Genomic DNA, 26427 nt, shown 5'->3' with positions numbered 1-26427 from the left:
GGAGGGATCCGGCGTGCGGGCCCTGGGGTGTTTCCCCAGCGGAGAAGAGACCAGACTCCAGAGGCTCAAAAACTCATCTTTATTTGGGAAGACTCAGAACAAACCACCTTTACCCCCCACCTTCAAGCTCGGGGTAGGAGAGCTGAGGATCTGCACCTTTCTCCCATATGTACACTCCAGAATCCGCCTGGAGAAGGTGCCCCCACTCGTGGGGGCTGAGGCAGCTTTACAAGCTGGTGCGTGGGAGCCAAGCCCCTTTTCCTCTCCGGACTCGGTTTTCTCATTTGTAAAATGGGCTCAGGGGAAACCGGTGCTACGGAGCTTCTCACCAGCGCTGAAGATGTCCCAATCAGAAGGATGAGGAGGTCGGAAGACTGACCAAGGGTGGCCCAAGGATGGAGGTGCTGGACATCCTGGTTGGGTTTGCACGGCCCCTTCCACCTCCCTTCCTCCCCACCCAGCGCCTCTCCTCCAGCGCCTCGGGGCTACGTGGCCTCCGGCCCTGGGGACAGGAGGCCTCCCCCAAAGCCCACCTCGCGGTACTGGTTGGGGAACATGTTGCTGCCCACAAGGCTGGCAGTGCCCCCGTCCCCGGGGCCTGGGGCCTGGTATGAGTCCAGCGTCATTGGCTCGGGGCCGGAAGGCTCTCCAACAGCCGGCCCGACAGCCCCGTTGCCCGTGACGACAGCGCTGGCGAGTGGCGGCGCGGGGGGCAGCATGTCCAGCATGGTGAAAAGTGTGGGGGCCGCAGCGTCATCGTAGGCAAAGCCGTCGTCCAGGAGGTCCGGCCCACCGGGGGGCTCCAGGCCGGGTAGGGACACGGTGCCAGGGAAGAAGTCTGTGTCCGGCAGCAGGGCTGACTGCGGGAGGAACGGGCCTGCAGGGATGAAAAGGCAGAAGGAAGTAGGGTGGCTTTAGCGGCGACTTCTGGCCACGCTCTAACACCAGTGCCCTGATAGTACTAAATGCATCATCACTGTGGCCTCCTTTAATCCCAAGGAGAACCCCGAGGTAGGGACTATCACCATTCTCGTTTAATAAGCAAACTGAGGCAAAATAATTCAGTCACACATAGCTGGAGTGTTGTAGCACCAGGGTTCATACCATGCTCCTGCAGGGCTGGGGAGTTTTTCCAAAAAATAAGGAAGTTGAAGAGGCTCTAAAGTCCCCTCTCCCCCAAATTATAGAGGCCACCCAAAGAGTGAAATCCCCACACACGGGAGACCCAAATGAGCAGTCACCAGTCCCCACACTGGAAGGTAAAATTATGTGTCATTAGGAGAGTCTCTCTCTGAGACAAGACAAATCTCACCAGCAAAGGCATGTTATGCTTATCTCAGAAAGGGACCCAGGGCTGCTGGGACTCTATTTTCCAGCCTCCCTTACAGCTAAATGTGGTCATGTGACTAAGTTCTCCTGGCTGGAAGGTGGGCATGATGGCTCGAGCTTTGGCAGCCATCTTGGACCATGAGATGGAAACTATGAGTTGAAAATGGCAAGAGCATGCTTGGGTCTCTGATGATCATACAACCTTCAAACCATCCCAGGACTATTTACCTCTGTTTAGCTGAGAGGAGAAATAAAGTTCTAGCCTGTTGAAGCCCCTGTTAACTTGGGTTTTACTATGAAAGCAGCTAAACATGATCATCACAAATGCAGGTGGCATTCTTGTCTGGCAAGTTCCTAAGATCTGAGCACTAACTCTGTGCCAGCCACTATGCTAACTAACTGTGTCATATGACCTCACTAAATTCCAAAAAGGACCCTAAGAGGTAAGGTTTCCATCTGACAAATGAGATCCCAAAGAGGTCACACGATGGCTAAATTCAGGCCTCAGAATCCAAACTTGGTCTGATTCCAGAGGCCATGCCCCTAACCATTATACTATCACGCCAGAGCAGCTTTTCCCCAAGGATGAGAGGGGCGGGGGGCCTTTAGGCACTGAGAAATTGGGGTTGATGGAGGAGGTAGATGAATGGCAGGTGGCCAATGAGGAGAGGCTCTGGAAACGGGATTGAAGGCTGGTAAAGTGGGCTAGGATTGGTGGTTGCTATAGGTGGAGCTCTGGGCATTGGTTACCAGGTGCAGTGGATAGGGGGAGCAACAGGTGATACTTGAAACCTCCCGGGTGGGACTGGCTGGAGTGGTCCAGGCTCAGCAGACTCTGAGTGGTTGGCTGTTGGCGGGTCGGCTGGGAGCTGGGACCCTGCAGTAGCTGGGGTATTGGGGGGCAGCATTCTTAGAGCTAGTGGTCAGCAGGTGGGGAGGCTTCTGATGGCAGCCAGATAGGGCTGCAGTCCATGGGAAGTGGAGGCTGGCGTGTGAGTTGAGATAAAGGTGTGGGGAGAACAGGCCAGAGGGTGGCTGGGCTAGACACAGGCTCTGAATTAAGGTTGGCTGGCTCTGACAACCCCTCCTGTTTATCTACCATCTATTCCCTGCTACCCATTCTACATAGTGTTTCATCCCTCATCTGTACATGTGCCCAGGTACAGCTCCCAGCTCCACCGCAGACTCGGTGACCTCAGCTAAGAGACTTCACCTTTCTGGGCCTCGGTTTCCTCACCAGTAAAACGACGGTGGGGGGGAGTGATGCGATTTAAATTCAATGAGTAAACATACAAACTGCACTTATGTGCCCGTTATATAGTGTCTGTAAAAATAAATTCATTAAAATCTAAAAGGTCAATGAGGGAGGTATACGGTGAAACTTCTCAGAGGAGACCCTGAGGCTCTGAGAGATGGAGCAACTTGGTGAGGATTGCACAGCAGGGGAATGGCCCAGCGGAGATGGGAGCCTCCAGACTGTGTCCAGAACTGTTCTTTCTACTTCATGCTGCTGCCTAAGATGTGAGTTCCTGGCCTTCGGGGAGCTTTGGTGGGGGGACGCTGAAGAGGCCAGAAGCAGGGCTGCAGCTCACCCTCAGACCCAGCTGAGCCATGACTCACCTGAGCTGGGGTTGGGCAGGAAGTGATCCAGGAAGGCTGGCTTTTTCCTCCGCCGTTTGCTCTCGATGCCATGGGGGTCTGAGGGAAGGCAGAGATGAGGAACCCTGGACCCTCAGAGCCCCTCCTCCCCAGCCTAGGGCTTAGCCACCCCCTCCCAGGAACCTGGAGATGAGTGTGGAAAGGGGCAGAGGGGACACACCAGAGCTGTTCAGCTCCCCGAGGACGTCAGGCATCCCCCGTTTCCGCTTCTTGTCCACGCCATAGCTGTCTGTTCAGGAGATACCAGGGGCAACAGTATCCATCAATAATAATAATTAAGAATTATAGAGACCATTAGGAAGTCATTGAGCTGTTCTAGTTCTTGGCCAACTAATGCAAATAGATGTCCGTATCTTAATCAGAATGAAACCCAAATCCCCTTCTAGCCACATTGGCCTCTTTGTTTTTCCTGGGACACTGCAGGCACAATCCTGCCTCAGGACCTTTGCACTTGCTATTCCAGCTGCTTAAAACACTATTTCCCAATTCCCCTGGAGAACTGCTTAGTCATCCCCACATTCTCAGCTCAGCCGTCCCCCTCCTCCAGGAAGCCCTCCCTCATCTCTAAGCCTGGGTCAGATGCCCCCTCTGAGCAATCTGAGTCCCCTGAGCAATTCCATCCCCACTAAAGGACTGTGAGATTTATGAGGGCGGGGCTGGGGCTATCATGGGTCACTGCTATGTCCCCAGCACCACCCAGTACAGGGCCAGGCATGAGCAGGCATGCTGAGGGGAGAAATAATCAAATAGTTCCCACATGCCATCAGATAGGTACTATTACTTCCACTTTACACAGGAGGAGACTGAGGTTCAGAGAGAGGCCAAGGTCACACAACCAGTAAGAGGTGGAGCCAGGAACTGAACCTCAGTCTGTGCAGTTATGAGCCTGCATTTTACTTCTGCCTCTTGGCCCCTCTAGGCCAAAGACCTGGTCTCTGGGCAGCAGGGGTCACCCAGGATTGCCATGGTTACCATGGTCCCGAGGCAGGTACGTGAAGGGCAGAGGCTCACTGCAGACCCCATCCGTAAGCCGCTGCAGGAAGACATTCACGGTCACAGGCTCAACGATTTCCAGGTCTTCATAGGGCGGTGTCTTGAACACAATGGCAATCTGGCGGTGCACATCGGCCTGGGAGAAGTCAGCCCGGCCTTCCCAGGAGGCCCTGCTAAACACCACCGATATATCCTCTGGCGGGAAAGTGGGGACATCAGCTGAGCCAGGACACTGGCCCACCGGGCCCCCAACTCATTCAGCCTCCCCCCAAATCAATATTGATATTCTCTTTAAAAAAATACATATACACACATATATATATTTTTTAAGTTTAAATACATTTAAGTGAGCTCTGTGCCCAACATGGGGCTTGAACTCACAACCCCAAGAACAAGACTTGCACTTTCTACCAATTGAAATAGCCAGGTGCCCCCAATATTGATATTCTTGAGAATAAAACTAAGAGGGGCACCTGGGTGGCTCAGCTGGTTAAGCGTCTGACTCTTGGTTTCGGCTCAGGTCATGGCCTCAGGGTCATGAGATCAAGCCAACCCCCCCACCCCCCGCCACTGCTTGGGCTCCATGCTCAGCGGGGAGTCTGCTTGAGATTTTCTCCCTCTCCCTCTGCCCCTTCCCAACTCAGGCATGCACGCACGCGCTCTCGCTCTCTCTCTCTCTCTCTCTAAAATAAATGGGCGCCTGAGTGGCTCAGCTGGTTGGGCGACTGCCTTCAGCTCGGGTCGTGGTCCTGGGATCGAGTCCCACATCGGGCTCCCTGCTCTCAGGGGAGCCTGCTTCTCCCTCTGCCTCTGCCTGCCACTCCCCCTGCTTGTGCTCTCTCTCTCTGTCAAATACATAAATAAAATCTTTAAAAAAATAAATATTTTAAGATTTTATTTATTTTATTTTAGAACGCAAAGTACTAGCTTCATGCCTGGCGCTCAGAAATTCTCAGTCTATGCTAATTCTTTGTAGTGTAGTTCTTAGATAAGTAAGATCCTGTCTCATCTTAACACCAACTCATTTTAGGGATAAGGAAACAGAGGCTCAGGGTGGTGAAATCACCGGTCCGAGGCTGGACAGTGAACAAACGATGGAACAAGACTCACATCTGCCTCTAGTTATTCGCACACATGTGGAACGGTTTCCCTGCTCTGGCCCCAACCCCCAGGACCCTAACCATCTTCTTGGCATTCCTCAGATCTTGGCTCAAATATCATCTCCTCTGGGAAGCCTTCCAACATGGCCAGGCCGTATCTGGTCTTCCTGTTGTTTTGGTGCTTCCATCCAGTTTTAGCATTTGGTCTTCCCTTTCAGCAGAACTCACACTTGTAATTTGTGTTTCTTTCCCTACCCCCCTGAACTGGGAGCCCTGCAAGAGCAGAGCCCGGGCCTGTTTCTGTCCTCACTATGTCCCAGCACTGCCTAACACAAGGGCCCAGCGCAGAGGAACCACTCAATCTCCATTTGCTCATTCACTCAAAATTTTATAAGAACCTCCCACTCCCGGGCACATATCCAAAAGAACTGAAGACAGGTGTTCAAACAAAAACTTAAACGCAAACGTCCAAATGTTTGTAGCAACACTTTATGATAGCCAAAAGTTGGAAACCACCCAAATGTCCACCAATTTACGAATGGAGAAACAAATTAGATATCCATACAATGGACTATCATCCCACCATAAGAAGGAATTAAGCACTGATACGTACTATCATGTGGATGATTCCTGAAAACATTAAGCTAAGTGAAAGAAGCCAGCCACACAAGGCCACACAGTGTAGGATGCCATTTATACGAAATGTCCGGGAGAGGCAAATCCACAGACAGAAACAGATTAGTGGTTGCCAGGGGTTAGAGGAGGGAAGAAAATGGAGTGAGTGCTTATATAGCATAATGGGGTATGAGGTTTCTTTCTGGGGTGATGAAAATGTCCTGGAACTAGGTAGCAGTGGTGCTACAACATTGTGAGTGTACTAAGTGCCACTGAATTTACACTTTAAAATGGTTTTAAAAAAAATTTTTAAAGAGTGAAACTTGTGGCCCCCCAAAAAAATGAACAAGTAAAAAAAATAAATATTTTTTCCTGAGAACTTCATGGGTGCTTGACCCTGGACTGGGTAGTTTGGGGGAAACAACTGCTCACCATGAGAGCCCTGCCTCATACAACCCAGTGGGGAGACAGACGTTAACTGTATAATCACAGAGCATGAGAAAGGATGGGAAGGGATCCCTGAGGCTGTGACAGGTTCTCCCACTCTGTTCCCCTCCCGCCCCATTGGCCTTGCTGTTCCTCCAACAATGAGACCTGCTACCACCCCAGGGCCTTTGCACTTGCTGTTCCCTTTGCTGAATTACTCTTCCCTATAGAGACTCACATGGATGCCTCATGGCTCCAATGGCATCTCCTGACAGTGGTCTTCCCTGGCCCCACTGAGTAAAATTGTGCCCACAACGCCTCCAGCCATTCCTCCCTATCTCCTTTCTCCAAATACTACTTTTTCTCCATCTTCCTGAAGTTTTTTTCAACCTCTTTCTTTCTTATTTTTCCGGAAGAATGATTATGAGCACAGACCATTCAAATCCTGTCTCTTCCTGCCTCCGTGTGTGACCTTGTGCAAGTTACTTAGCCTTTCTGTGCATTAGTTTCCTCATCTATAGAAGGGAGGTAATAATTGGATCTACCTGATAGAACTGTTAGGCAATCAGATGATCTAATAAGTGTGGTGTAGAAAGTGCTTATAACAGAGCTTGGCACATAGTAAGAGCAAGATACATGTTAGCTCTTTAACACCCTTGGTGGTGATGTTATTTACAATAGAGTCACAGGATAAAAAATGCAAAGGATACAGAAAAGATATATACAGTCAGAGGGAAAGCTCTCGCCAGCCAGGTAATGCAGGGTGCACCTGTTGTTGGCTTTATGGTGTTGCGGTTGTTTTAAGTAGGCTCCAAGCTGGGCATGGAGCCTAACGCCAGGCTTGAACTCACTACCCTGAGATCAAGACCTGAGCTGAGATCAAGAGTCAGAGGTTTAACCGACTGAGCCACCCAGGTGCCCACACTTGTTTTTTTAAAACCCTATTTGAAGAAGGGGCATTTAAACAGACATGAATGAAGTGGAGGAGATACTTCTCCCATTCTGTTTTCTTCATCTCCTTATCAAGTCACCATAAAGCATTTATTTATGGAATTGCGGATTTTAATGTCGGAGTCCCTCCCCCCCAACCCCAGCTCGTGGTGGGGAGCCCTGCCTGGCACCCAGCATGGCCATCACACAGGGCTCTCCATCTTTGTACATGAACCAGTGAGTGAGGAGCTCCGTGAGTGAATGAACCCATGGGCTGTTGCAGTCTGACTCCAAAACCAGAGTTCTGGATCCTTCCACTGCGCTGCCCGCGTTAACCAGCTCTGTCTCATGCTCCCACCCTCCCGGGCTCCCCGGCTCCCGCGCGCACGGCAAGCCACCCGATGCCACTCCACCCACACGCTGTCCCAGGTCCCTCACCTTTCTGCACCTTGTCGCACAGCAGATAGAGCTCCTCGCCACCCGTGCACGGCCCGCTCTCCTTGTTGATCCGGCAAATCCGCAGCTCTGACGTGTTTGTGGACTCTGTGCAAGCGCAGGAGGGAGTGGTATGTTAAGAAAAGAGGAGAATTCAGTCATCAAACCCTCAGCAGGTACCCCGTGGGTGCCCACCCCCCGCCATGCAGACATGGGAAATGGGGAAGCCGGGGCGTCCAATCCTCCCCGGGACCGTGGTACGGGGAGAAAAAGAAGATGTTCAGAGGGGTCAGTGGACAGTCGCGAGTCCTCCATGTGAGCGTCCCGCCAAAGGGAGACCATCAGCCCTCAGACGAGAGTTGGCAGGGTGAGGGATCAAGACCCTTCTTAGACGAGGATCAATGGCCTGAAACGCATAGTGGAGACCCGTGGTTTTGCCTATCTAGTAGTCCTGGCCCTTCTTCTGTTAAGAGCCCCTCTATTTCCCTTCTGGGAAACAGCCCCCCCCCCCCGCCCCATTTCAGTCCTGAGGATCGGGTAGGGCGGAACCCACTCCCTAGCTCAGCAGTGATCACGTGCCCCCAAACCTGACCAATTAGAGCATTGCCTCCCTCTGGCCATAGCTGATTGGTCAGAGAGGAGCACATGACCAAAACCAGGCCAATGAGAGCCCTGAGACTCCAACCAAAAATACTGGGTAAGAGAAGCTCTCTTTGGGCATCTGGGGAGAGGTTCCAAGCTGGTAGGATATAAGCCTAGAGCTGCATACAGTCATTTTGCTCCCACCGTGGGAGCGCTGTGCCAAAAATGACTCTAACTTGAAGAAAGGATAGCTGAGAGCTGGAAAGAGACGGATCCCTAATGACATCACTGAGCACCTGGATACAGCCAGACCTGAAGCACCTCACGACCTCTGGACCTTTTTAGTTACTGGAACAAACAAATTCTTCTTTTTTTCTCCTTCATCCCATTTGAATTGGAATTCTATCACTTGCATACATGAAAGCCGTGGCTGGATTAACTTCCCTCCCCATTTTGAGGCTTGTGGCTGCTAAAACCTAACAGCCATTCCCAATCTCTTCTTCCATGCTCATCTCCCTCTGTAGATGATGGAAACCCTAACTAAATACTTGCTTTTCCAGACTCCCTTGCAACTAGGGGCTGCCATGAGACCACGTTCTGGCCAATGAGACAGAAGCAGAAGTCTACCAGGGGGATTCTGGGGAATATATTATGTTCCATATAAAAGAGAAAAAAGTATCACTGCTCATGCTGCGTCTTCCCTAGAATTGCCTAGTATAGTGGGACAGGTTGTGCACTCTACAATACAAGGAGGCCTCATTTCCATGGGCTACCTGATAAATGCTGACCACTGGAATTGGGCAGTGTACAGCCTGCACACCATATAGGGTGACACTGCCCCTCATGCCTTGAACACAGACATGATATCTGAAGCTGTGGCAACCAGCTCACAACCAAGGGAATCACAGAGCTCAACCACTGCCCTGATATTGCTGAGCAGCTGAGTCAACACGAACAGACTTAATAATGAGACAAATAAAAATAAAGAACTCCCTGTTCGTCCATGCCATCATACCTGGGCCTTTCCAGGACCTGTGGCCAACAACAATCCTAATACGCCCAGCACCTTAGACTCACTCTTGTCATAGACAGGCTCAGAGAGCACAGGGTCCATCCGGCGCATCTGTCCCTGCTGGTCCCTATATGAAGCCTGGAAGCAAATTCTCACAACATTCATGTCCACCTCTTGATGGTTCTTCAGGGAGCCGGCTGTAGGAGAGATATGGGAAGGCTGAGGGTGGGGGATGGAGATGGCAGAGAGGGCTGGGGAGATAGTGGGTACCGGAGAAGGGAGAAGGGGAGGGGACGGGGTGGCCGAGGGCATGAGGGGTTCAGGAGGACATGACAGTCAGTTTAGTTTCTGGGACTCACCGTTGTAAGGGTCGATGCCCAGCTGAATCTTCCGCTCAATGGCGGCCTCGATCTCCTTCTTCCTCACACACTGGATGCCCAGATTGTTAAAGCTGAATGGGGAGGGGGGAGGAATGGGTGAAGGGAGGTACTCATGAAGAGGCAGGTCTAGCCCTAACCCACAGGAGGACTCCAGCAAAGATGCTGCCTCGGGGCTCACAGTCTCAGGAGCCCCAGCATTAGGAGCGGCCTGGGGTTTCAACCTCTCAGGAGTGTTGGGGATTCTCCGAGAGCACCTGGGAATGCCCTTCATCTTTACCACATGAAAACACTAGCCCACCTCCTTTATAATAAGAAAACTGCAAATTAAACATCAATGCGATGCCAATTTTTAAAAAGCTCATCAGCACAGCAAGGATCAAAACGTTTGGTGACGTTCTCTACCGGTGAAGTTGTGAAGAATCAAGCACTCTCACCCACGGTGGGCAGGACTGTAAATGTAATCAGCAGTTACATACCGGAGGACAATATGGCGGCATTCATTCATTCCACAAATATTTCCTGAGCACCTACTGTGTGCCAGGCAGCATGTGGGGGCACACAGCGGGGAACAAAAGAGACAAAAATCCCTGCTCTCATGGACCTTACACCTTGGCTAAATTTATAAGTCACTGAAAGTTTACAGAGAGTAAATCACTGAAGTTAGAGCCAGCGAGTTCATCTCTAGGAATTTATCCTAGAGAAGAGATGATATATACGTAAAGCCATGCATTTAGTAACAGGGCCACAGGAGCTTGGAACCATCCTAAGGGCCCATTACTAGGGGGGCTTGTTCAATTAACGGTGTACAGCTGTGCATTGGAATACTATGCAGCCAAGAAAAAGGATAAGGCAGCTCTAAATGCTTACAGGAATGATCTCCAAGATGTACTGGAACATAACAACGAGGTACAAATGTCTGCTACCATTTGTAAGGGGAGAAAAAATATACATGCATAGCATATTTGTAATTGCCTCCAGGAAGGACCACGGACAGCTGCACGACCAAAGGTGGAAGGAAATTTATTTTTCACTGTACGGTCTTTCTGAACCTTTTATTTTTTTATTTATTAAAAACGTATAAATTATCAAGCGAAAGAAAGAATGATCTTGCAGTTAAGTCAGGTCTGGAGTCAAATCCCTGCCCTTCCATTGGCTATCTGTGCTCCTTTATGCTTCCAAGTCTCAGTTTCCACCTCGACAAAATGGGGATGAATACAACTGTGTGTGAAGGTGTGTGCAGCAGGGGGCCAGGCCCAGGCACGCCCCTCCACCCCCCGCCAGGCCTGGCCTTGGTCTCTCCGTCCAGGAAATGCAGTGGGGAGAATCTGGCCAAGTGGCCCCTTGCCCTAAGGTCTCCCTGGATGATCTTCAGCCCCTCCACATCTCTGTGACCTGGGGTGAAGGGTTGGGGGTCAGGGGTCGAGTACCTGTGCCGGGGGCTGACATGAGGCCGGAGCCTCACCCTGCAGACGCCGTCGGTGCAGTCTTTCCCCACGAGGCTGTGGGGGTGGACTCGGTGAGGCCAGTCCTTCCACACCAGGCAGGCGGTCACCTCCACCTCCCGAAGCCCTCCACAATCCCGGAGCTGCAGGGAGACAGGTGCATTTTGGGGGTCCCCTGGCAGACACCTGCACCCATCCAAACTCCCTGGGGCTTCCTTTGATAGCTCCCAACCTTCTTCCCCAGGATGATGGAAGGGGGTTTGCTTAAGACCCCTCTGAGATCCTAAACCAAAGGCTTCTGGCTGGTGGCCTGGGAGCCTCATAACAGGATAGCTGCCCCACAGATATGCTTTCTTTGGCCACTATGAGTTTTAAAAACTTTGATGCACACAGGGTCTCCAAGGACCGCACACAGAGAATTTACTAATGACCAGGGGAGGAAAGCACCTTCACAGTGGAAAATCCACTGGACACCACCTAAATCAGGTGATCAAGGTCAGCATCACCAATACAGAGTCAAAATGATCTGGGCAGTCTGACAGGGTGCACTGGGAAGGCACGACATCACTTCTGTGACAACCCTCCGGGAGTATGTCACCCGAATCTCACCGTGATTCCTCAAATGAGCCCAAATCGCGGGTCATCAGGTGAAAAAAATCAGTGTCGTGAAAGACAGTAAAAAGATGGGCAACATATTTCGGTGAAAATCAAACAAATAATATATTCTGACCTGGCTGGTAATTACACAGTGTATATGTATGTAAAAATGTATAGAGCTGTACACGTAAGATTTGATCAATTGCAACTTGATTTTTAAAAAGTTGGGGGGGGAGGTGGGAGAGGTCAGAGTGACATGACAACCAAATGCAACATAGGATCCTTAATCGGATCCTGGATTGAGGAGGAAGAAACAACTATAAAGTATGTTCTGGGGACAACTGGAAAATTTAACACTTTGGGTGATACAATGGGATATCTTTACTTTTCCTAGGGATGCTAATAATATTGTCACCACACGGGAGCTTATTCAAAGGAGGTGCCCACTAAAATATCTAGCGGTGAAGTAATATGATATCTACAACGCACGGTGCAAAGAGTTTAGCAAAAACAACGTGTGCATTTGTCTGTGTGCGCGCATGCCCATGAGTTTGTCCGGAGGAGCATGACAGATACAGTGAATGTGGCAAAACGTCAACTGGCAAATACAGGTTAAGGGCACACAGGTGCTCACTGTACTATTCTTCCCATTTTTCTGTAATTAAAAAAATGTTTCATCCAAACTCATCAAAATGTATGCATTAAATATGTGCAATTTTGTATATATACATTATACCTCAATAAAACTTTTTTTAAAACTACAAAAAGAGCAGAAATTTTTGTTCAAATTTGGGGAAAATATGGAGCCTGCATTTAAAGAGTATGAGACAGGGGCCCCGGGGTGGTGCAGCCAGTTAAGCATCCGACTCTCGGTTTCGCCTCAGGTCAGGATCTCAGGGTCATGGGATCAAGCCCCATCTCCTGCTCCCCGCTTAGCTCCGAGTCTGCTAAAGTTTCTCTCTCCCTCTCTCTCTCAAATAAATAAATAAATCCTAAGAAAATAAAAAAAAAAAAAGGGCGCCCGGGTGACTTAGTCGGTTAAGCGTCTGCCTTCGGCTCAGGTCGCGATCCCAGGGTCCTGGGATCCAGCCTGGCATCTGGCTCCCTGCTCAGCTGGGAGCCTGCTTCTCCCCCCTCTCCACCCCCCATTCCCCCACCCCGCTCATTCTCTCTCTCCTCTCTCAAATAAATAAATTAAAATCTTAAAAAAATAAAAAGTATGAAACATCTTGTTATTCCAGATTTCTAGATTCTATTTTTTTCAAGATTTTATTTATTTATTTGTCAGAGAGAGAGAGAGAGCACAAGCAGGGGGGGCGGCAGGCAGAGGGAGAAGCAGGCTCCCCGCTGAGCAAGGAGCCCGATGCGAGACTCAATCCCAGGACCCTGAGATCATGACCTGAGCCAAAGGCAGACGCTTAATCGACTGAGCCACCCAGACGTCCCATCCAGATTCTCTTTAAAGAAAAAGGTAGGGGTGCCTGCATTCATGAGGTCCCAAGCAACTGCCACCTTTATCATGATTCCCTGGGGCTGTGCCTGAGCATTTACACATGGAAATAAAGGTGCTTATTATGCTGTATTGTTTTCCTTTTATTTCTCCTTCATATTAGGGCATTATGGATTTGGGGGATGATTATGAGTAGAGGGACATAATATTGTCTATAAATACCACTGAGTCAGATGGGGTTAAAGCTATTCATTTAACCAGCTCCCCACTGCAATATTAGGAGATTCAGAAAAGTTCAGAGTCAACAGTCTCAGGATTCATGAGAACTGCAGGCCTGAAAGCTTCTCATCTTTAAGATGTCACAGGAGGCCTTGGGATAAGCCAGACCTGATACCAGGCTCTATCACTGGCCATCTGCATGATAAACCTCTCTATTCCACGTTTATCTGTAGAATGGGTATTATTAAGTACCAGGCACAGAGGAGTGCTTAGTAATTACTACAGTAAACTTGCTGGGTGCCTCTGAGCAAGTAAGTTCCCCTCTCTGAGCCTCAGTTTGCCGCTCTGAAAGATAGGAATAAAAATCCTGAATCCACATCCAGACGAGGTCATCCCCTATTATTGGATATTTACGGTTCTAACTCTCTGAAATCAAAACTGACACCGAGCCAGAAAAACTGCCCGGAAAGACATAGAAGTAAACTGTTGGGGAAAACACAGCCTCAAAGTATCACCCCACAGATAAGTTACTCATTACAAAGAAAAGCTGTCCCCTTACAATGAAGAGCCCCACTGGGCACTCGCTCTTATGGGCTAAATTGCCATCCCCCTGCAATTCATATGTTGCAGCCCTAAACCTCAGGACCTCAGAATGTGGCTGTATTTGGAGACAGTCTTTATTTTTTTTAAAGATTTTATTTATTTATTCGAGAGAGAGAATGAGATAGAGAGAGAGAGCATGAGAGGGGGGAGGGTCCGAGGGAGAAGCAGACTCCCTGCCGAGCAGGGAGCCCGATGCTGGACTCGATCCCGGGACTCCAGGATCATGACCTGAGCCGAAGGCAGTCGCTTAACCAACTGAGCCAGGCACTCCAGGCACCCTGGAGACAGAGTCTTTAAAGAGGTGATTGAGTTCATGAGGCCATTAGGATGGGCTCTATCCAATCTGTCTGGTGTCCTTATAAGAAGAGGTCGTTTGGACACACAAAGAGATACCAGACAAGTAAGGACACGGTGACAGGGAGGCCATCTGCAAGGCAACGAGAGAGACCTCGGAGGAAACCAAATCTGCTGACACCTTGATCTTGGCCTTGCAGCCTCCAGAATGCTAAGACAATACATTTCTGTTGGGGCGCCTGGGTGGCTCAGTCGTTAAGCGTCTGCCTTCGGCTCGGGTCATGGTCCCGGGGTCCTGGGATTGAGCCCCGCATCGGGCTCCCCGCTGAGCGGGGAGCCTGCTTCTCCCTCTGCCTGCCGCTCCCCCTGCTTGTACGTGCTCTCTCTCTCTCCTGTCAAATAAATAAATAAAATCTTTTAAAAAAAAAAATACATTTCTGTTGTCCAAGGCACCCAGCCTGTGGTAGTTCGTTACGGCAGCTGGAGAGACTAATACACCGCCTTAACCACAGGATCTGACGCCACATCACTGAGAGTGGGACAGACTGCCGCCCCACGTCTCCTGGTGTGAGACACCGAGAAGGCCACAGCATCACCACTGGGGTGTTCCCGCCAAAACACACAACCTGATCTGATCCGGAAACAGCCAACAAACACGGAACGTGGGACATTCGACAAAACATCGATCCTGTCCTCTGCAAATGTCCACAACCCCAAACATGAAGTCAGATGGAGAAACAAACTCAGGTCTGAAGACACTAAAGACATCTGTCTTCGTCCGTGTGGGCTGCTACACTAAATACCGTGAACTTGGATGGCACGCAAATGACAGCAATTTCTCTCTCACAGTTGGAGGTTGGAAGTTGAGACAAGGGTGCCTGTGTGGTCAGGCTCCAGTGAAGGCCCTCTTCCTGCTGGACGGGGCCCACAAGCTTTCTGGAGTCCCTTCTATAAAATCATCCATCCCAGTCATGAGAGCTCAGCCCTCATAACCTCAGCACTCCCCAAGGGCCCTCCCTTCTAATGCCATCACACTGGAGGCTAGGATTGAGGGATACATTTTAGGGGGACACAAACATTCAGACCATGGCAAGACCTGCCAGCTAAACGCAGCAGGTGATCCTGGACCAAATATTAAACAAGTGAACAACAAGAACAACAGCCCTCAAGCGTATTTGGGGGAAGGGAGGAGGGCCTGGCTGCCTCAGTCGGTGGAGTGTGCAACTCTCGATCTTGGGGTCATGAGCTCGAGCCCCACGTTGGGTGTAGAGATTACTGAAAAATAAAATCTTTAAAGAAAAAGAATATTTGGGGGTTAATGAGCATATGGATTTAATATCAGATAATATCCTTGGAGGAGTATTAAGTTTCTAGAGTGTGGTGATGGTATTATGATTATACAGCTCCTACATTGTTGGAAAACATCCTTGCTCTTGAGGGACACACACCAAAACATTCTGGGCGAAGTATCATCCTATCTCCAACTGACTTTCAAATCTCCCTCTATAAATGTCTATGTAAAGGGAGAGAAGGACATGAAGCAAATAAGGCAACAGGCATGTTTACTGCACTATTCTTGTCTATTGCATGTAGGCTTTAAATTTTTAAAAAGAAAAAGATGGGATACAAAGTTGAAAAAAAAACAAAAACCCTGTCAGGGGCGCCTGGGTGGCTCAGTCGGTTAAGCGTCTGCCTTCAGCTCAGGTCATGATCCCAGGGTCCTGGGATTGAGCCCCGTGTCGGGTTCCCTGCTCAGCGGGCAGTCTGCTTCTCCCTCTCCCTCTGCCCCTCCCCACCTCTCTCTCACTCTCGCTCACCCTCTCTCTCTCTGCCTCAGATAAATAAATAAAATATTTTTAAAAAATCCCCTGTCAATTGGAAAAATAAACAAAATCCTTAAAGATAAATAAGGGGCTATGAAAATGCCCCTCAATGCATCACCCTTGTCCCATTCCTGAAAATCCGGTGATGGAATATACATTTCAAAGTAAACAATTCTTTTAACCAGAATGTTCTGCCCTGCGTGCTGCTTTTGGCCACAATGTCTGGAGCCAAATCAAATAACAACCACCTCGCTGAGTAAAGAGGGAGCCTCTCCTCTGGTGCTGGTCCACCTTCCTGGTTTCCTCATAGTATCCTACAGGAGCCGGGAACTCCAACCCCATTTTACAGATGAGGAAACCGAGGCCAGCAGAAGCACTGGACTCGCCTCAATTCATACAGCTGGTAAGACTAAAATCCATGTCTTTCTGACTCTGAAATGCATATTTGTAACCACTCTGTTGACTGCTTCCTGCAGGGTGGGGGAAGGACGGGGTTGCTCTGTTAGTAAACCTATGAGGACAAATCCCATCGAGGGAGAGGAAGAGGGAAGCAGGAGACCTCATATGAAGGAGTTTGGACCTGGGGAGGGTGGTCAAGGAAGGCTTCCCGGACGTGGGCTGAGGCCTCACGGATGAGTACGGGGTGACCAGGCTTCAGGAGGAGAGCACTGCAGGCAGGAGGAACAGCATGGGGAAAGGCCTAGTGGCTGGAGGGTGGTGAGTGAGGAGGAGCTGGCTGGGAACTGGCAACAGGAGTCAGAGAGTGAGAGCCTTAGAGGCACAGGGAGGAGCTTGGGCTTCCTCCTGAGGGCACTAGGGAGCCAAGAGAGGGTTCTGAGCAGGGGAGTAGAGCGGATGTATAACTCAACAGGGCCCCTCCATCTGCCTTGTCGGGGGAAATTTAGAGGACACTGGGAGCCAATGGCCAGCGAGCAGCTTGGGCCAGAACCCGGGGCTAGTGGAATGATCAGTACCCAATTCAGACTCAATAAACACTTGGGCAAAGATCCAGAAGCACATGGAGGCTCTGTATCAGGGAGGTGCAAGGAACCAGGCCTCTCAGACACCAGCTAGGAGAAACAGTCGTGGGTACAACGCTCACAGAGGGCAATTTGGTAATATCTATCAAATTACCTTTGACCAGCAATTCCAATTCCAGAAGTTATTTGCATGACATGAAGGAAATAATAGATGAACTGAGTCGTTCTCTACAGCTTTGCGCAAAAGAGGTGACGGGAAACAACCTAAAATACCCACCAAGAGAGGACCTGCACAGTGAATTAGCACCCACCCATGCAATGGTTCAATGGTAGAGAATGGGACAGCTTTAAATAGGCTTATTTTAGCTGAGCTCCAAAATACAGTTTTTAAAGATTTTTATTATTATTTATTTATTTATTTTTAAGAGATTTTATTTATTTATTTGTCAGAGAGAGTGCACACAAGCAGGGGGAGTGGCAGGCAGAGGGAGAAGCAGGCTCCCCCCTGAGCACGGAGCCAGATGCCGGACCTGGGATCTTGGATCATGACCTGGGCTGAAGGCAGACACTTACTCCACTGAGCCACGCAGGCGCCCCAGGGTGTTTTTTTTTTTTTTTTTATGTTTAAGTCATCTCTACACCCAACGTGGGGTTCGAACTCACAACTCTGAGATCAGGAGTCGCATGCTCTCCAGACTGAGGCAGCCAGGCGCCCCTTCAAGATACATTCTTAAGCAAAAAAGACCACTGTCAGAATAGTATATAGATTATACTCCTCTCTATGTACAAAGGGGGGGCTGTACATACGTATGTACATATGCTCCTATATAATCATAAACTCCTCCCAGAAGAATACGTGAGATATTGACAAGAATAGTCACCTCTGGGGGTGCCTGGTGATGCAGTCGGTTGAGCCTCTGACTCTTGATTTCAGCTCAGGTCATGATCTTAGGGTCATGGAATCGAGCCCCGCTTTGGGCTAGTGCTCAGTGTGGAGTCTGCTTGAATTTCTCTCTCTCTCTCTCTCCCTCTGCTCTTCCCTTCCTGGCAGGCGTGTGCGCATGTGTGCGCACGCTCTCTCTCTCAAATACATAAATAAATAAATCTCTCGTTTTTTTTTAAATGGTCACCGGGGCTCCTGGGTGGCTCAGTCAGTTAAGCATCTGCCTTTGGCTCAAGTCATGATCCCGAGGTCCTGGGATCGAGTCCCACCTCAGGCTCCCTGCTCTGTGGGGAGTCTGCTTCTCCCTCTCCCCCTCCCCCTGCTTGTGTGCGCTCTCTCTCTCTGTCTAATAAATAAATAAAGTCTTTCAAAAAAAATGGTCACCTCTGGGGGGCAACCTGGGGCCTGAGGGCAGGAGTGGTGAACTTTTGTTCAGTTTAATTTAAATTCTGTTAATATGTATTAATTAAATTAATTTACATTTTGGAAAGTTTTGAGCCATATGATTTAAAACGATAAAGCAAAATAAAGATGCATGTAGTGAAAAACCTTACCTGTACCTTATTCATTCAGCACTCCCCCCACCAAAAAAAAAGTCTTGACTTTTTTTTTCCTTCCAGGGTTTCTGTAGGCACATAGCAGCAAATACAAATACAGAATCTTATTTTCCCCCTTTTTTAACACCAAAGGTAGTATAATCCCCTACAGAGGGTTCTGTGCCTCAAAAAAAATTTTTTTTGGTTTATTAATAGATCTTGGAGATGGTTCCACATCAGTACCTAGGGGACAGCTTCATTTTAAAATCTTTCTGTGTGAACCGTATGTATTTATATTTATCCGCGCGCGCGCACACGCACACGCACACACGCGCACACACACACACGCACACACGCTTGGCTGCATAGGATTCCAATGTGTAGATAGATGTTCACGGATTATCCCACCAGTGCCCCGCTGATTACCTCCGCAGTTTCCAACTCTTTACACAACAAGGCTGCAGGGGATAATCTGGCACCTCCCTCTTTTCCACCCAGAGGCTGGCTTATCTACATCGTCAATTTCCTAGAAGCAGAATGGCCAGGCCTATGAGTCAGGATGGCAATAGTCCTAACACCAGTTCCATCTCTCCTGAGCACAGAGCATGTTGGAGGCCCTTGGCAGGTGTTCTTAACTCATTCACGCCTCCCGACAACCCCTGGTGGTTAGTTGTTATTATTATTATCCCATTTTGTAGAGAAGGAAACTGAGGCACAGAGGGACTGAATAACCAGCCCAAGGCTGCACAGCTAGTAAATGGCAGAAGAGGGATTCAGACAGGGCCACTCCAATTACTAGGGCCTCCCTTGTAGGCCACCCTGCCTTTCCCGGCAATGATGATTTTGATCGACACTGCCAAGTGCCCTGAAGGAGGCCTTTCCTGGAATGTCCTTTGGAATCCGGGGCCAGGTGAGAGTATTATCCGCTCCAACAATAGCAACGGCAATAATAATAACCGCCATGAATTACACGAGGAATACCAGCGCGCGGATCTCGGGGGCGGGGAGGCGCGAGACCCCCGGGCCCGGGCCTCACCTCGATGGCGGGCAGCGTCTTGCTGGCCTCGGTGCTGCTCTCCCCAAGGATGCTGCCGGCCGAGCGGCCCTCGCACTCGTAACGGAAGCGCATGCCGCGCTGCTTGGGCTGCTCGGTGATGACCAGGTGCGGCCGCGGCCCGGGGCCCGGGGCCGGGGGCACGAGCCGCCCCAGGGGGCAGCCCCAGGGCGGCGGCGTGGCCGGGGGCGGGGGCGCCGGGGGGCCCAGGGTGACGGTGCTCAGGGAGGCCGCCCCGCGAGGCACCAGGCGCGGCAGCCCCTCGCCCGGGCCCGGCTGCGCCCCCTCCAGGCCGAAGCCATTCTCCTTGATGTACTCGTCGATGATCTCTGCGGGAGAAGCAAAAAACAGGGGGTGACGCTGATGATAGAAGCAAAGGCCTGATGAACCCCAGCCCGAGACCTGTGCCGCCCCGCCTTTCCCCCATCCATTCATTTCTTCAAGACATCTTCCTTGTGGGCCGAGTGCGGGCGGGGCGGGGCGGGGCGGGGGGGGGGGGCTCGGCTCCCAACCCCCCAAAAAGCCTCTACCGTCCTTGCAAACAGTTCCCCGGTTCTTGAGGCCAGACACGGGGGTCGGCCTGGGTTCTCCTTCTCCTGCAGCTTCGTGTCCACTCCCCTCCCTAACAGCACCTGCATTCACGTCTCCATCCCCTCTCACCTGGATAAAGGTAGGGCCAGGTAACAGGTGTCCCCGCCTCCTCCTTGCCCCCGTTTAATAATAACAAGAATAATAGCTGCTCTGCCCCAGCAGTTCCCACCTCGGCTGCACCACCATCCACCAAGCACCCAAGCTGGAAGCCTGCACATCTCACGATCCCATAACTGTTCCCCATCCTTGAACTTCTTCCGCCTCTTACCTCGAATATGTGTTTACATTCCCACTGCTTGTCCCCACACCCCTGGCTCCAGCCCGGTCCACACTCACTGTCTCCCCTCTGAACCACTGCTCCTGGTCCCCACCTGGCCTCCTCCAAGTCTGTCCCCCACGCATAGCCAGAGGTAGCTTACGTCAAACCCTGACCTCGCTCTGCTCAGAGCCCTCCCATGGCTCCCATCTCCCTTAAGAGTCGAGGTCAACATCCTCCCCATACAATACCTTCCCCAAACTCGATTCATCTCAGAAAAACAAACAAACAAAAACCCACACCCCTGACCCTGGCCACAGAGCCTGGCGTGGGCCATGGCCCTCTGCTGTCCCGGGCCTTCGGCCTCTTTTCTGTTGCTTGCTCCCAGCAAGCCTGGCCCTCTTTGGGGTGTTGTGCTTACTCCCCATCTGCCTAGTCCATGCTTCCCCCCATTCAACCCACGCTGGCTGGCTCCGTGTCCTTCTGGTCTCAGCTCAAATGTCACCTCCTCTGAAAGGCCCATCTAGTGTGTGTCTTCCCAGGCCATCTGCTCTTCTTCCTGTTATTTTCTCCACAGCCCTTAGCCCAATCTGACACGATCTTGTTCATTTATTCCTTTTCCTACTGTCTCCCCCATCAGAGTGTCAGCTCCAGAAGGGTGGGGACCTTGTTTGGTCCGTGGCTGAATCCCCGGTGCCTAGAACAGTGCCTGGCACGTGGTGGGTGCTCGATACAGTTCACCGAAAGAATGAACTGATGCTCACAGTAATAGCAACACTAAAGGCAGCTGACATGGGGAGTTTTTTCTAAGTATCACGTACTGCTGGTACTTTGGGAACAGGAACATTAAAATCCCCCAACAGTCCTACCCGACAGCAAAGAAGGCCCAGATCCCGCACTGTGAGCACTTGGACATCTCGCCAACCCCCCACCCCAGGCCTGCCCTGTGATACTTACCCAATTCATCTGTGGAAGGAAGAGAAAGAGAAAGAGAAAGGTGAGGTCCAGAAAGTGGTCAAGACTTTCATGTTTTAAGACAGATTCCCCAACCCCATCCCCACCTGGAACCCTCCCCCTTTCTCCCTTCCTCCATCCTGGGAAACTGGGCTCTGGCTCCCTGGGGTGCCAAACCCCAGCCCCTATCTCACCTTCTTGGGCTACCCTCCCTTCAGCTCCCAATATTGGGGCCCCAGGGTCAGGGTACCCTCAAGTGCCCACACTGAGGCCGGGAATTATAAAGCATCGTTGAGGATCCAAGGAAGCCAAGGGTCTTATGACCAGGAAAAAATTAAACATCCAAGATTCTAAATGAGATGTGGGGGTGTTCCCTCCCTAAAACCCACCACAGAACCCCACTGGGGTCACTGGCTAGTATCTGAAGATCCAAGGACACTGACCCTTCACCTCCAGGCAATCACCCGCTCTGCATCCTGGCCCAGTCCCTCCAGAGTGCCCACCCACCATTCCAGATTTGCTCCCGGAGGGGACAGTAACAGCAACGCTGGGGAAGACCCTCATCACCTCCTCAGGAAAGCTCGGTCCTGAAAGGGGCCATGGAGAAATCGAAACAAACCTCCCGTCATTCCATAGACAGGACGAGGGGGAGGCCAGAGCGAGCCGGCAAGCCTGGGGTCACACAGCTAGGCAGGGCTGGCCAGGGCCAGATGTCCCTCCCAGGGTTGCCTGCCCCAGCCGCTGGCCACAGATGGATCAACGCCAGCCTGCCCCGCTCCCAGATCTGTCCTCCTCGTCCAATGCCCAGGGAGTGGCTCCTGGCAGCCAGACCTTTGCTCCTCGGAAAGCTCCCCTTATCTCATGTGATCTCTGAATTCAGCAGGGTAAGGGAAGATACCCCCACTTGGTAGCTGGGGACACTGAGGCTGGGACAGAAGAAAGGACAGGCTGTAGGTCCCTGGCAGGGCCAACCTCCGGTCACTTCAACTTGGAAAAACCCTCTTAGGCATCTGTGCTGGATGACCTGGAGACCCGAAGAGGAGTTAGACTTTGGGCCCTTGAGGAGCTCCCGGGCTGTAGGGGGAAACCGAGGCCCAGGCAGCGGTGGCCTGAGCTTTGGACTGCCTCAATTCCAATCCTGGCTCTGCAACTTGATAACTGGAGGACCCCGAGCCCCTCACTTCACTCCTTTGTGCCTTGGTTTCTCCATCTGTAAAATGGACACAGTAATAATGCCTCATTGGGCTGCTGTGAAAATTAAATGAGCTAATACGTGGGAAGCACTCAGAACTGCCGCAGTAGTAGGTGTTGCGTAAGTGCTGGCTGCCAGTGGATAAAGTGTTGGGAGACATAATTTTATGGACTTGGGTAACCAACCCGCTTTCCCTCTCTAGAATTCAGGCCCCCTGTCTATAAAATGAAGAGGGTGACCGACCTGCTTTCAGAGCATGAAGCGTCGAGTCACACAGACGCTGGTTCGAAGCCTATCTGTCACTCACTCACTGTGTAGCCTCGGGCAAGTCTCTCCACCTCTCTGAGTCTCTATAAAATCAGGCCTGAGCTCCCATCTCAAGGTGTGAACATGAGGATTCGGAATCACACAGGTAAATTGCTTAGCACCGTGTCTGACCGCCCTGGCCCCTCCATGAAGCTTAGCTAATAGCCTTATTATCTAAAAATCCCCTTTCAGGGGCGCCTGGGTGGCTCAGTCCGTTGAGCAGCCGACTCTTGATATCGGCTGAGGTCATGATCCCCCGGGGGCCTGGGATCCGGACTGTGTCAGGCTCACTGCTCGGCGAACAGTCCGCTAGAGGATCCTCTCTCCCTCTCCTTCGCTCTCTGCCCCTCCCCCTGCTCACTCACTCTCTCTCTCAAATAAATAAATAAATCTTTGGGGGGGAGAGGGAAATCCTCTTTCAGCCCGTAGACACTGGGAACTTCTCCTTATTTAGGGCTCAACTCGAATAACACTCCATCCCACCCCAACCTCCCACACAGACCTGCCACCATCCAGGGACAGGCAGGACGGGCCGTGCGTGAGCAGAAAACCAGTTATGTCTTTCCTGCCTCAGGGCCTTAGCACAGCCTGTTCTCGGCCAGAATGCTCTTTCTCCAGTTCTTTGCATGGCCTCCTCCGCCGCCTCCTCCTCCAGGTCCCTGCTCAAATGTCACCTACTAGATAGGCCTTCCCTGCCCACTTTATCTAAGATAGCCCCCTGGCCCCTAAGATAGCTCCAGTCACTCATCATTACATACCTTTGTTTTACCATTTTCGTGGCGCCGGTTAGGATTTGGTATGACTTTGTGTTAAGGGACTCTTATCTGTCTCCTCCTGTAGACTGTGAGCACCTCAGAGTAGGGGACATGTCTGCCCCATCTCCACTGTATACCCAGGGCCCAGGATGCGTCTAGCCTGTCAGAATGAGGGAGATTTTCCCCTCCCACTCTGTCACAGCATTTAGTTTTCCCATCCTAACACTGCTGTTAGATTTCACTGACCCCAAGACTTCTTCAGAGCCTTTATCACATGTGATGATCCACATTTAATTTATTGCCTACGCGCCTGCCGCTCCACCCAGGTAGGGAAACCATGAGGGCAGGGTCAGGGCTCTCTCGGTCACCGACGAGTCCCCAGCACTGCCCAGCACAGGATGAGGTACCGAACAGGCGCTCAATAAATATTTATTGAAGAGATGACATCACACATTATTCTCAATTGAAACCAGAGATCTTGGGCCAGAAAAAACCTCAGCCTTGTTCCTGCCCAGAACCAGTGCGTAGGCAGTACCTGTCCCCAGTGCCATGCCCCACCTTTCCCTATTGTCCTCACTCTCTGTTAGAGAACTGGCAGAGCCTCCTCCACAGCTGGGCCAGCACTGCTGGGGTCCATCCCAAGATTCTACCTCTGGACGGAGGCCCAGCCCCAGCCCACTAGGGGCTGAGTCTTCATGGTAGCAGGACTCAGTCCCTGCCTTCCGAATCCCAGCAGATTTATAAGAGAGAGGATGTTGTCATTTAGCCATGATTCTGCATTTTCTTGGGCGGCACTGAACTTTGGACGGCACTGGCTCAGGGACCTTCCCGACTAGTGGTTCTCAGCATCTTTTGGGAACTTGCTAGAAACGCAAACTCTCAGGGCCGATCCCAGGCCTACTGAAGCAGAAACTCTAGAGGTAGGGCCCAACAATCTGTTTTAACAAGTTCCCTGGGTGACTCTGGTGCACACAAAGGTTTAAGAACCACTGTTACGGGCTGTCTGATAACAATAATAGTAACAATGATAATAATAAAAACGATGGGCGCCTGGGTGGCTCAGTTGGTTAAGCGACTGCCTTCGGCTCAGGTCATGATCCTGGAGTCCCGGGATCGAGTCCCGCATCGGGCTTCCCACTCAGTGGGGAGTCTGCCTCTCCCTCTGACCCTCTTCCCTCTCATGCTTTCTATCTCTCATTCTCTCTCTCTCTCAAATAAATAAATAAAATCTTAAAAAAAATAATAATAAAAACGAGCTATCAACAGTTAACACTTACGGAGACTTTACTGTGTGCCAGACACTGCTTTGGAAAGTCTGCCTGTAGCAGCTCATTGAACCCTCCTAATCCCCCGGCAAAGGAGGGCAGTGATATTATGTCCATCTTACAGATGAGGAAAACTGAGGCCCAGAGAGAAGTGATTTGCAGGCATTCACAGAGCGAGGAGGGCACCAGCATGTCATTATTGCCCTCTGCACTAACATGGCAAATCTCTAAAGTGGACTCCTCTTAGAGGGTGAGTAGGTGGTTAGTTTTACCTGTCCAGCTCCTAACCACCCGGGAGGTAGAGGCACCTGGGGCCCCCATCTCAACGGGCGGGGACGAACACAGGCGGTCAGAGGAAAGCTGAGGTGGACCTGGGCGAAACCCCAGACAGAGGCGTGCCCAAAGCCACCTCCACAGGATTCCCCCCTCCCCCGTCCCGAGCGCGCGGGTGGGCCGGAACTGTGGAGGGCTGCTCACCCGTGGTCCTGGAAACGGCGAGCGAGAGCGAGGAGAGGTCCGCGGACCCTGCAGGGAGGGAGGCATGTCTCAGGAGGTGACGGAGATGCAGCGGGAGGACCCGAGAGTCTCCCAGGCCCCACCCCGTTCCTCTCCTGGCCCCGCCCCTTCGGATCAGGCCCCCTCACCCTTAACGCCCGCAGGGTCTGGCCTTGCTTCCTTCTCTAACTTACGGACCGGATCCCTAGTTTCTGTCATTCTCCCCACCCTGCACCACACTCAGGCCGCCGGCGCCTTCTCTTCCTCAAGGTCGGGTCCGGAGGAGCCCTTCCCAACCTCAGTTAGGAAAGCCCCCACCCCGTCCTTTCTCTCAGGGTCGACCCTACCCCTTCACTTTTTCAGTGTCACCCCGTCCCCTTCTCCCTCTCAGACCCTGCCACTTCTCTCCTGAAGCAAGCCCCACCCCCCCTTTCTCCTCCGAGTCAGGCCCCGCCCTGCTTTTTTCGGAACAGGCCCTCCCCCTTTCCCCTGCCCGAGTCAGGTCCCTCCCCCTTACTCCGAGTAGGACCTTGCTTCCTTCTTAGAGTTAGGCTCCGCCCCCTTCTCGCTCTCAGAGTCAGGCCCCGCCCCCTTCGGTGAGCCAGAACCCTCATTTTCGTCCACTCTGAGTCTGGCCCCTCCCTCGTCTCGCCCTCTCCGAGAGCCTGGCCACGCCCCTACTCCGCAGGAGCGGCTCCCGCCCCGCCTTCTCTGAGTCAGGCCCCGCCCCTCCCTCCCGGAGTCGGGCCCCGCCCCCTCCTTTGCCTCAGGGTCAGGCCCCGCCCCCTTCTCACTCTGTAGTGGGACGCCTCCCTCTTACCTCGGGCTGGACCCCGTCACTATCTTCTGCCTCCTTCCTTCCCTCTAATACACTGTCCCTGGACACTGAACCCTCAGCCTCGCCCCCCAAAGCCCCTAGACTCCTGTAGGAACCCCCAGCCTACTCCGGGGCGCCCAGAACCCCCGCATCTCCAGTCCCGCCCCAGACTCCTCTCCTGAACCCGGGTCCCGCTTACCCAAGGCCCCCAGCTCCGGCGCAGCGGACGGTCTGGCGACGCGGCGACTCGGCATGGCCCGACCAGTGGGGACCGACGGCCGGGAGGCCGGCCCAGATCAAAACACACACGCGGGCAGGCCGGGCGGCCAGGAGGCACGGTCCGGAGGACGATCGCGGGTCGGACGAGCGGCGCAGGGGCTGGGGCCGCAGGCCG

At 51.8% G+C, this 26427-nt stretch overlaps 1 protein-coding gene across 4 annotated transcripts; it reads right to left on the bottom strand.

Moving 5' to 3' along the window:
* Window positions 1–63: 63 nt before the first annotated feature.
* Window positions 64–26427, bottom strand: RELB (RELB proto-oncogene, NF-kB subunit). 4 transcript variants are annotated; one of them, XM_027618836.2, is made up of 12 exons: window positions 26233–26427; window positions 25199–25246; window positions 21207–21215; window positions 19385–19731; window positions 10889–11046; window positions 9441–9532; window positions 9147–9278; window positions 7491–7595; window positions 3961–4176; window positions 3149–3217; window positions 2950–3027; window positions 64–877 (listed from the first exon to the last, which is right to left on the bottom strand). In XM_027618836.2, exons 1-12 carry the CDS (start codon window positions 26285–26287, stop codon window positions 486–488), a joined length of 1701 nt encoding a protein of 566 aa, XP_027474637.1. In that variant the 5' UTR covers window positions 26288–26427; the 3' UTR covers window positions 64–485. The 4 variants fall into 4 exon arrangements, with proteins under 4 accessions (XP_027474637.1, XP_027474635.1, XP_027474638.1 ...); XM_027618834.1 differs by lacking the exon at window positions 26233–26427 and adding an exon at window positions 25366–25610; XM_027618837.2 differs by lacking the exon at window positions 21207–21215.

This window comes from Zalophus californianus, chromosome 17 (genome assembly GCF_009762305.2).
Source record: "Zalophus californianus isolate mZalCal1 chromosome 17, mZalCal1.pri.v2, whole genome shotgun sequence".
NCBI classification, from domain to species: domain Eukaryota; kingdom Metazoa; phylum Chordata; class Mammalia; order Carnivora; family Otariidae; genus Zalophus; species Zalophus californianus.
This window is presented reverse-complemented; position numbering and strand designations above follow the sequence as displayed.

Bases quoted from the DNA above. Each gene is read 5' to 3' on its own strand.
- RELB (XM_027618834.1), bottom strand. From the start codon at position 25,435: ATGACAGAAACTAGGGATCCGGTCCGTAAGTTAGAGAAGGAAGCAAGG. The intron at 7,596-9,146 runs GTGAGTCTAAGG...GCGCTTGCACAG, and splicing joins TGAGCCTGTCTATGACAAGA to AGTCCACAAACACGTCAGAG. The intron at 3,218-3,960 runs GTAACCATGGCA...TCTCCTGAACAG, and splicing joins GTACCTGCCTCGGGACCATG to ACAGCTATGGCGTGGACAAG.